The sequence below is a fragment of the Coregonus clupeaformis genome, chromosome 19 (genome assembly GCF_020615455.1).
Source record: "Coregonus clupeaformis isolate EN_2021a chromosome 19, ASM2061545v1, whole genome shotgun sequence".
Taxonomy (NCBI): Eukaryota; Metazoa; Chordata; class Actinopteri; order Salmoniformes; family Salmonidae; genus Coregonus; species Coregonus clupeaformis.
In genome coordinates, this window is record NC_059210.1 from 53,042,354 (window position 1) to 53,054,041 (window position 11,688).

At 40.4% G+C, this 11,688-nt stretch overlaps 1 protein-coding gene across 1 annotated transcript; it reads left to right on the top strand.

The window, feature by feature from the left end:
• The first annotated feature begins 2,897 nt into the window (after positions 1–2,897).
• Positions 2,898–10,384, top strand: endouc (endonuclease, polyU-specific C). The gene is made up of 8 exons (XM_041838104.2): positions 2,898–3,054; positions 3,483–3,554; positions 4,193–4,292; positions 4,655–4,766; positions 5,105–5,226; positions 6,112–6,224; positions 8,898–9,048; positions 9,315–10,384. The coding sequence occupies exons 1-8, from the start codon at positions 3,044–3,046 to the stop codon at positions 9,573–9,575; spliced, it is 942 nt and encodes a 313-aa protein (XP_041694038.1). The 5' UTR covers positions 2,898–3,043; the 3' UTR covers positions 9,576–10,384.
• The last annotated feature ends 1,304 nt before the right edge of the window (positions 10,385–11,688 follow it).

The following is an 11,688-nucleotide window of genomic DNA, read 5'->3' on the forward strand; positions in this document are numbered from 1 at the left end:
CGTCTCCCGTCTGGATTACTGCAACTCGCTGTTGGCTGGGCTCCCTGCCTGTGCCATTAAACCCCTACAACTCATCCAGAATGCCGCAGCCCGTCTGGTGTTCAACCTTCCCAAGTTCTCTCACGTCACCCCGCTCCTCCGCACACTCCACTGGCTTCCAGTTGAAGCTCGCATCTGCTACAAGACCATAGTGCTTGCCTACGGAGCTGTGAGGGGAACGGCACCTCCGTACCTTCAGGCTCTGATCAGTCCCTACACCCAAACGAGGGCATTGCGTTCATCCACCTCTGGCCTGCTGACTCCCCTACCTCTACAGAAGCACAGTTCCCGCTCAGCCCAGTCAAAACTGTTCGCTGCTCTGGCACCCCAATGGTGGAACAAGCTCCCTCACGACGCCAGGACAGCGGAGTCACTCACCACCTTCCGGAGACATTTGAAACCCCACCTCTTTATGGAATACCTGGGATAGGATAAAGTAATCCTTCTACCCCCCTTACCCCACCCCACCCCCCCCAAAAAAAAATTTTTTTTTTAAACATTGTAAAGTGGTTATCCCACTGGCTATAAGGTGAATGCACCAATTTGTAAGTCGCTCTGAATAAGAGCGTCTACTAAATGATGTAAATGTAAATGTATAAAATGCTAATTAATTACTTAAAAATCATACAATGTGATTTTCTGGATTTTTGTTTTAGATTCCGTCTCTCACAGTTGAAGTGTACCTTTGATAAAAATTAAAGACCTCTACAGTAGGAAAACCTGCAAAATCGGCAGTGTATCAAATACTTGTTCTCCCCACTGTACGTACGGTCACTGTGGGGATGATGTCGTCGATGCACTTATTGATGAAGCCGGTGACTGAGATGGTATCCTCCTCAATGCCATTGGATGAATCCCTGAACATATTCCAGTCTATGCTAGCAAAACAGTCGTGTAGCGTAGCATCCGCGTCATCTGACCACTTCCGTATTGAGCAAGTCACTAGTACTTCCTGCTTTAGTTTTTGCTTGTAAGCAGGAATCAGGATAGAATTATGGTCAGATTTTCCAAATGGAGGGCGAGGGAGAGCTTTGTATGTGTCTCTGTGTGTGGAGTAAAGGTGGTCTAGAGTTTTTTTCCTCTGGTTGCACGTGACATGCTGGTAGAAATTCTGGTAGAAATTCAATTCTTGGGCCAACTCTTTTCTCTGTGTATATCAATGATGTCGCTCTTGCTGCTGGTGACTCTCAGATCCACCTCTACGCAGACGACACCATTTTGTATACATCTGGCCCTTCATTGGACACTGTGTTAACAAACCTCCAAACGAGCTTCAATGCCATACAACACTCCTTCAGTAGCCTCCAACTGCTCTTAAACACTAGTAAAACTAAATGCATGCTCTTCAACCGAACGCTGCTTGCACCCGCCCACCCGACTAGAATCACTACTCTACGGGTCTGACCTAGAGTATGTGGACAACTACAAATACCTAGGTGTCTGGTTAGACTGTAAACTCTCCTTCCAGACTCACATTAAGAATCTCCAATCCAAAGTTAAATCTAGAATCGGTTTCCTATTTCGCAACAAAGCCTCCTTCACTCATGCTGCCAAACATGCCCTCGTAAAACTGACTATCCTACCGATCCTTGACTTCGGCGATGTCATTTACAAAATAGCCTCCAACACTCTACTCAGCAAATTGGATGTAGTCTATCACAGTGCCATCCGTTTTGTCTCCAAAGCCCCATATGCTACCCACCACTGTGACCTGTACGCTCTTGTTGGCTGGTCCTCACTACATATTCGTCATCAAACCCACTGGCTCCAGGCCATCTATAAATCACTGCTAGGCAAATCACCGCCTTATCTTAGCTCATTGGTCACCATAGCAACACCCACCCGTAGTATGCGCTCCAGCAGGTATATCTCACTGGTCATCCCCAAAGCCAACACCTCATTTGGCCGCCATTCCTTCCAGTTCTCTGCTGCCAATGACTGGAACAAATTGCAAAAATCTCTGAAGCTGGAGACACTTATCTCCCTCACTAACTTTAAGCATCAGTTGTCAGAGCACCTTACCGATCACTGCACCTGTACACAGCCCATCTGAAATTAGCCCGCCCAACTACCTCATCCCTATATTATTTATTTTGCTCATTTGTACCCCAGTATCTCTATTTGCACATCATCTCTTGCACATCTATCATTCCAGTGTTAATACTAATTGTAATTATTTTGCACTATAGCCTATTTATTGCCTTACCTCCATAACTTGCTACATTTGCACACACTGTATATATATATTTTTTTTCTGTTGTATTTTTGACTTTGTTTTGTTTTACCCCATATGTAACTCTGTGTTGTTGTTTTTATCGCACTGCTTTGCTTTATCTTGGCCAGGTCACAGTTGTAAATGAGAACTTGTTCTCAACTGGCTTACCTGGTTAAATAAAGGTGAAATAAAAATAATAAAAATGAGGTCAAACGGATTTAAGTGTGCCTGCATTAAATTCCCTGGCCACTAGGAGCGCCGTTTTTGCATCTTTGACTTTTGGTTTCGTACACCAGCTTCAAACAGCTGAAAATAATATATTTTTGGTTATGGTAAAGATATTTCACAGCGGTTTAGATGGTACAGTAATTCTCTACACTATACTTTCTTGTTTTGTCACATAAACTGAAATTAGGCGAACTATTAGAAGTTTAGCAACTGGAAATGGAGGAGCGATTTATGCATAGGGGCTCTTTAAGAGGCCTGTTATGTGAATAAAAATTAATGACCAGTCCCCCAAAATTATTTGCTGTTGTGACTATTTTCAACAGAAATGCAAGAGTACATTGGCTGTAGCCTACTTACTACCACAGCCATTTGCTACACAGTTTGTTCTTCTATGCGCACGCGCAGTTCGTGACATTGTATTTTTTGTCGACTGTTGATAAAGTGTTTTGGGTGGAGTGGCAGAGTAGATCGTTTTAGACACCTCTAAACACAGCACAGCAAGTAGCATACCTTTGGACCTCGAAAATTGTAAACTATCAAAAGCCTACATTTGGAGGTACTATGGAACCACGGTAAGATAACGTTTTATTTTACATAATAGTTTATACTCTGAAACTGTTTTTTAGAATCACAGCAGAACTTTCACTGCATGAATTTAAAAACCTCACTGACTGAACCATGTCTCAACAAGTTGAGAATGTTGCCTCAGGCACTCTGTTCTGTTCTCCATAGCGTAATTTATGAAGGATGTTGTTATGTATGTTATTGCCATAGAGCAGTGAGAAAAGTCAAAAACATGCACTGCATGCATAACCAACATCTTTCAATAGTTATTGTCAATAGGCTTTTGATTGACCATGGAGTCAATCAGTTCATTTTGAGTTTTTTTCTCTTTTTCGATTTAGGAAAGGAATTGCATGCATCCATGTTTTAAAATCTTTCTATGGAAATCTGTTACCACAATATTATGTTTAAAATGTGTTAATTGTGTAATCTACAGGTCTGCTCTGCGTGGCTGTGGATTCCTTGTCATTTTGCTGGCAGTGGTGTTCCCCCCTCTTGATGCAGCAAGGTATGTGAATCACTGGAGATGATGTTTGCTCACTCTACTGTTCATCTGTGTTGCTGATAATCTAGCACATAATCAAGTCCAATGTAGCCTTTAGTTTAAACCATCCAATTACCTTGCAGTTACTGTTATAATTGTATGAATGTGGATAATCCTAAAATATTCACAAGATATTCTGTATTATACAATAATAATAGAAGTCAAAATTAAAAGCAAATGCAATGAAATTGGATTCATAATCTTTAACAGACTCCAAATAGAGAAACGGTATTGGTTCATGACTGCTTTCAAGGGTCAGCGTTTTTAGAGATGTACTAAAAATACATAGTATTTTAATAGTACCTCTTATCAGACCCCAAAACGCTTTTACAATAGGCAGTTTTAAGGAAAACAAAACCAACCACAATGTAGGCCTACTAGGAAAGGGTAGAGGAGAGGCCAAACCAACAAGATCACAGTTTACTGTTGCTTCATTCAGAATCATGATGGGTTCAACATGGATTTAAAAGCCTTGATAACTATTGTTTACATGGACATTACTGATCTGGTTATTACAATATTTCTATACTTGATTATTATATACTTATAACATAATTATTACACTTCATTATAAAAAATGTTTTGCTCTCCTGTTGTTGTAGTCAGGCAATAAACCAGGAGTTGTCAGACCTCTTCAACGAGCTCTGGAAGCTGGATGTGAACCGCATGAAGCCTGGGACTGACTACACCATCTCTGTGCAGGTGGGATATGACTAGGGCCCCCATGACTAGAGTTTTCCCTGACCACCTTACCTGACACACATTCCATTATTAGTTACAGGCTATAACTAGGACCTGGACAGGAACAAACTCCTGGCCCTAATTTACACCTCATAAGTAGGCCTCCTGGACAGGAAAACCTCTGAAATGTCCCTCCTAAGATGGCCTGCTAAGAACAAATTCCAGTCCCTACTGAAATACCCCTCCCTAAGATGTAGGCCTGCTCAGGAAAAACTCAGGTCCTTGTTCTGAATTACATCTCATAAGAAGAAGGCCTAGCCTATGTTATTTTGACGAGGGAAGTGTTTAGTTGTTGGTGTATTTGTATGTGTCGTCCACTCCAGGGCAAAGCTGGCTATGTCTCCCAAGGCAGTAACCATGCCAGGGACCATGCCTCATCGCCTCTCTTCTCCAATGTCAATGAGAACAAACTGAAGACCGTTACTACCTTCTCCCGTAAGTATCTGTGACTACATCAAAATTGGGAAACAAATTGTTAGGATAGACTATATGAACTGAACATAGTAGTGAACTGAAGTAGTCTCATATAGACACAAACATTGATGTTATAATGTATGAAAATGTATGCACTCACTAACTGTAAGTCGCACTGGATAAGAGTCGTCTGCTAAATGACTAAAATGTAAATGTAAAATAATGTAAATTATGTTTGTGTTTTTCTGAGACTTTAGAATTACTTTAAAATTACTTTCTGTTACTTTCAAATGCCATTCTAATGACTTTCTGTGACTTTCAATCTCTTCTTTGATGTGTTCAACGACATTCCGCTGCAGGATTCATGAAGCTCCTGGACAACTATGAGAGGTCAACAGGCGTGGCAGAGCGTGTCAGCCCAGAGGAGGTCACAGAGAACAATCTCTTCCTGGATGCCATTCTGAACACAGAGGTCATGAAGGTACAGCAGAACATGTCACCTTGTCACCTAAATTGCCTACAATTGGTATAGTGGTCCTGTGTGGCTCCGTTGTTATGAGCGTGGCTGGGGTTCGATTCACAAGTATTGCAATATTATTTTAGCAGAATTTTTTTTTTTTTTGGAACATGTTCTGAACACTTTTTTCTCAAAAGCTTGTCTTCTCATGGTTCTCTCTTGTTCCTCTGCAGCAGACATATAGTGAGCAATATGTTTGGAACATCGAATCACAATACATATAGAATTGTAATACATATAGAATCGCAATACAAATCGTATCGGCACCAAAGTATCGTGAGGTCCCTGGCAATTCCCAACCCTAAGCTATATGCATAAATGCTTTTGAGTTTGCCTGAAAATAGTGTTTGTGAGTGGGCTCCCATGCTCCACTCAAGGTCAGTAGCTACTCTGTGAAACCAAAGTCCAGAGGGAGTATTGGCTCTTCCTGTCACACTCTGTTCTTGGATGCCCCTGGCCACGATGTTAGGAGAAAAACACAGGGAACAATGCAGTACATCTAAAACATCTGGGAAGTCTTGGCATGCTGTCTTGGCTGGGGCCTTTTCTCAAATAAAGACCTTACAGCCTGTGGGGACACATGTTCAAAATGTGTATAATACAATGTATCATTTTGAGATTAACATTTCTAAGAAAATTATAACAGGCAAGTACAACAACATTTCTGTAAATCCTAAACAGGAGTATGCCCTCTTATGCATAATCATGCATAAATGATTTAACAGTGTCCTTTGTCTGTGTTTTAAGACTATTGGTCATTGTGACATCTCACATTGACAATATGGACAGAGAGGAGTTTGGTGTGTGTGTGTCACTTGGTGAATTTATTTCTGTATGTTTTTCCCACAGCGTGCCCACAGGTACCTAGTTAGCAAGGGCCAGTCCCACTCAGACCTGAGGACGTTCAAGGGTCAGCTGTACACCATCTGGTTCCGCCTCTACCACAGAGACAGAAGTGGAGGGTAAGAATTGGGGAGTATTCATTAGTGCACACCATAGCTGTGAAGGTTTGACTGTGGGTAGGCCTTATTTCCACTAGGGGGAGTGGTAGGACCACATTCAAGCCCTCACATGAATACTAAGGGTGGTTGATGATCCCCAATCAGAGACAGCTGTCTAGAGTTAGTCTCTGATTGGGGATAGTATTTAGGCACCTCTCACATCCACCTGTGTGTGGATCATTGTTCGTGCTTGTCTGCTATTGTGTTCACGGCACGTAAGTCACTTGGTGCTGGTCTCTTTTTGCTTATTTTTGAGAACGTATAGTGTGATAAGTTAAATAAAAGGATGACACTCTACGAGCGCTCCGTTTACCGTCCCTTAACTCAGCATCGTGACAATAGCGAAACGTTTTGCAACAGAAAACATGTTGCAGTTGTTACAAGGTACAACGTATGCTAGTACTGCAATAAACAACGGATAAGGATAATTAACGGATAAGGAAAAGGATAATTAAATATGACATGGTACACAGGGAACAAGGGCTCATGGCAAAAAAACAGAATGTCCTCAAATCAAAAAGCAAATCATTTGTAAAAGGAGAGAAGACGAGTTCTGAAATTTCACATACGCATCAGAGAAAACAATTGAACTAAATTCTAATCTTGGTTGTGTTTTCAGTAGTTCATTACTTTTCTGCAATGTAGTGGTGGAGTTAACTACTGGAACTACACTACTGTTTTACAAAAAATAAAACATGGGTGAAATAGGCAAAAATCTCATTTTTCGGCATCAGACCTGCCTAATTCTCACTTGAATTATAGTTTGTGTGTTTAATAGGCTAAATTAAATGTTCTGTTAACATCTGACATCTTCAGTGTGAACTGTTCTTGCAATTTGTAGTCTATGACATTTTAGAGTTCAGATATAATATTTTATCACGAAGTATTTTGGATGTAGTGAACAACTTTTTTCAGAGTAACTTTAGTTAAGTAAACTATATTTTTCTTAAGGGTAGCTTTGGTGTAGCTTAACTTCATCCGGTATGAAGTAATTAGTAGCTTGGTAAACTATATTTTCAGAGTAGCTTTCCCAACACTGGTAATGAATAGGGTGTTTCCCCCCTAGTAAAGCAAGGCCTATCATCAATGAATAGGCTAGGATATTCTACACGCAACAGACCGAAGACTGAACACACACTCGCATCATTAGCGAAGCGAAAGAGCAGGGGTGTAATCATTAGTCCAAACAGTTGCAAAATGGAACGTTTTGCAACTAAAACAAGAGTTTCTATTGGACAAATGCAGGTAGGTCCCTTCCCGTTCCGTTTGCTTCCATGTTAGAATCGGCATAATGAATACACCCCCAGGCGAGCCAGCGCGAGGGAGAGAAATTAGAGTTTTATTTATATTACACAACTTTCCCCAGGCCTTTATAGCCTATCGTCTAGTTAGGCTATAACACAGATAATGTTTTGTGATAATTGCACTGCGATTAAAATTAAATAAAATTAAAAAGTGTAGTTTTTCAGTTTGGGATTTTTGTTAACGTTAAGGATCCCAATTTCGTTTAACAATTGAAGTATTTAAACGTTCACACCCCTATACTGTACTTGACTATACTCTATTGTACTGTAGCCTACTGTACTGAACTCTACTTTACTGTACCTTACTGTATTGCACTTTACTGTACTGTACTCTGCTGTCCAAACTTGTGAAACATATATGTTTATGATTGGTTTAGATTTGGTCTGGTCCAGACCGACCAAATTTGGTCTTGTTTGGGGGCGGAGCAAGTGTTAATTTTGACATTTACATTTTGGTAATTTAGCAGATGCTCTTATCCAGAGCGACTTACGTTCAACTTTCATTCAACTAAGGTAGATTTAAAAAAAAAACACATTAGGTTCATAGCAAGTAAAACGTTTCTGTAACCGTTACTGAGAATGTTGTTGAAGTGTTCTGTTGGTTTTGTCAGAAGACTTTTAAAGCTTTTAAAAAGGCTAAAGTAAGCACAAGTGAAAGATGGGGACAATAATAAATATTCCATACTGCAATCTTTAGTTTAAGAAATGATTCTTACTTTAATTGGAAATAATTATTTTGAATGTGATATGCTTTCTTCATTGACATGTAGATATAGTATATGTGAAATTATGTTCGGTCCTGAAAATACGTATTTTCAACATCCAGAAAGTTCGTATTTTCAACATCCGGAAAATACGTCTTTTCAACTTTCATTCAGAACCGAAAATGAACCAGATTTCAACGTCCGGAAAATATGTATTTTAGACGTTTTTTCAACACAATTTTGCTCACTAGATCCTACATGTGTTGATTTGTAGGAGAGAGTGGGGTAATGAGCCACTTTTTACATTATCCACCACTATGGAAACTTTCTGATATTGCTCTAAGTATGATAAATAGTGGGTCCTTATCTAATGATATATTTAATGATCTGTTTATTGTTGTAATTGCAGCTCACCAGTATTTTTTCTATGTCCAGAAGATGTGGACCATATCTGCCACTTGTTCACTGCTTCTCTCCAGCAGTTTGGCTGTTTATTGAGGAACATTTTGACCACCATTTCTGGAGTTTGATAGAACTGGGATTTCCCATTGGAATTCCCGCCACAAATTTGAGTTTGTTACTTTGTGTGAAATGTGTCTTATCCCAGACTGTTGTTCATTTGACAGTGAGGACTCGTGCGGATTTGAGCATGTGTTCGTTGGAGAGACTAAATTCGGAAATGAGATTGCCGGTTTCCATAACTGGGTCCAGTTCTACCTGCAGGAGAAGAGCAGGAATTTGGACTACAAGGGATACAAAGCCAGGGACCATGACATAGTAAGAGTCCTAACAGCCCTTTTCAAAGCATGTAACATGTGCCTGCCATATTGTTTTTGAGATGATTGATCAAAATTACCTTTACTTTGAATTGCGTTGACATGATCTCAAAACCTACACTCTCTCACTGCAGCTTCAAACATGTCTACCTCATGTTAACTTATGCTTGTTCCCAACCCACACAAACCAACTTAATGAATTCTATAGTTTACTTTTGTCTAACAAAGATGTCCCCCACTCTTTCTCACTTACTCACACACACACAGCCTGACCAAGATGACCACGTCCTGAACCTCCAGTTCAGCTGGCACGGTTTGGTGAAGCCGGTGGGCAGTGCCTTCGTGGGGGCCAGTCCGGAGTTTGAAATGGCCCTCTACACCATCATCTTCCTCATCAACACACATCGGAGCACCACGGTGGTGGTCAACATTGACGAATGTCAGCTGGAGGTGGTGGTGGTCAGGCATGGGCGCTCCATCGGGACGGCCTACCCCAAACTGCTTAGCAGCAACAACAGGCACCTGTAGTTGGAGGCATCAAACGCACGCACACAAGCATAGATATATGAATAAGACTGCACACACACACACACTGTTTTGGACTGGGCATTTAACCAGGCCAGTTTGCTTCACAATTAGGCCTACGCCACATAACCTTTCTTTAGCTGACTGCACTGTGTAATCTGCACAACAGGAACATAAATGGACACATCTGATATGCAGGGCATGCATGTGTAAGATATAAAACTATGGACTTGTGTTGTAAAGTCTGATGTTTTCCTACAAGTTGAAAAGTTAAGGTAAAGAACATGTTTCAGAAGAAGTTTAACTCACTGTCCGATTTCAACAGCACTACAGCAGTGACTCATTGTAATGGAAACTGCACATGTTGTGCCTCATTTAAATAAACCATTTATATCAAAGTAATTTGTTTATAAGCCATGTCATGAAGTCTGTATTAAGCATTCTGGAAATATGGCCCTTCCCAACATGCATTGCCCATCTGGACACCTGCTTAGCCAATGTGTAGGCTTTTTTAAGTGCCTATGTCAAGGCAATAATGATTTCAATACAAGTCATTCTACCATTTTCCAAATGTGCTCATGCATCTAGTAGCCCATACTGTAATAAAATGTGCATTACCAAGTCAAACGTTGGTCAATGTATTATTGCATTCTCCATATGTGCAGTCATGAACAGCCAGTTATGAATAGGCTAGCTTACTTATGCAATTGGTTAGTATATGCTACTATTAACTTTTTTCTGTCATTTACCCTTTAAAGTAACTGTCTGGTGTTTCCCGATTTCTATTAAATATGACCTATAATTAAGTACAATATGAGTGAAATAGTTTTCCTTCCAATAAATGGTAATTAAGTATGTTGAAAAGCAGCTTTTCTGTGTTGGAATGGTGTGTGCTTACCATAACAAAAGAATGGGTGTATACTGGTTATTAACAATATTCATGCAAGTAGACTGCTGATTGGCCAGCTCATACTCCTCAGGATGACATCCTCTATGATGAAATAGCAAGCATTTTTTAAACGTCTGTTTGAGATGTTTGAGGTGAGGTTTTTGAAGTGGGTTTTTTTCACTCCAATTTATGCTTTGGCCACAAACGTGAATATAGGATGAGTCAACAACATTATTTGGGTATGAGTTAACCAGTGGTGACCCGTCATTCAGGGCAGGTTTTTTATTTTTTTGTTGTTGCCTGTTTTGCATGTTATTTTGGCATAACTACGTGTCACATATCAGTTTGCAAACAATGTAAAAAAAAATAATAATTGAGTTAATAAAGCCGCATACACAAATGGTCTCTTTTTTGCTTTCTTGAGTAAGGCAGCTCCAATATGCAGGCGTTTCAGCCCAGCTCAGTGCTTTCTGTGGTGGTGGGGCAGCCAGCGGAAAATACAGAGCGTAGGGGTTGGTAATGTTCTCTAGTTGCGCCGTGATTGGCTCGGTGTTCTGTCACTCATGGGGACACTACGTCCCCACAAAATCTATAGGGAGAGCTCGAAAATTCAAGCCCCTTAGGTGCTGCCATAGATTTACATTAGAAGTGCCCATCCAAGAAGGTCATTGGCCATAGATAAAATGACATCAAATCACATTATATCTACCATAGCTTTGATTGGACTGATCATGTCAACGTCATACTTTCAAAATCTTAGCTAGCAAGCTTGACAAGCAGTCATTGTCATGAATCAAGTCAAATCTACTGGGAAATCCTTTTCAATCCTTTTCATATGATGAGATATTATAGATAAAATGTATCGGTGCTCATTGGCCATTGGGACATAAACATTACACAACAAGTTGGAAATCACAAATTCAACAATGAGTGGTTTGGAAGGAGTCAGTGGCTAACTGCAAGCCTTGCAAAGCAATCACTAGCCTGCTATTCAGTGCAAAGGGTATGTGGTCCAAGTCTGGGTTTAAGGGTCTCTTTTCCAAGATTAAAAGGATAAACATTCACATGCAACACTATGGTCCAGAAAAGGTTGAATACATTGGCCATGTTGTCAATCCAGCATGACTTCTGCCGCATTCAAAACAACTGGACATTTTGAAAACTCAGAACTGGGAAATCTCAGACTTCAGTGAGTTCAAGAGAACTGGGAACTCTGGGAAAAAACGA

What these genes read in the sequence shown, in the direction of transcription:
- endouc (XM_041838104.2), top strand. An exon ending in CACAGAGACAGAAGTGGAGG is followed by an intron (nt 6,225 to 8,897) that starts GTAAGAATTGGG and finishes TTCATTTGACAG; the next exon opens with TGAGGACTCGTGCGGATTTG. An exon ending in AAGCCAGGGACCATGACATA is followed by an intron (nt 9,049 to 9,314) that starts GTAAGAGTCCTA and finishes ACACACACACAG; the next exon opens with CCTGACCAAGATGACCACGT.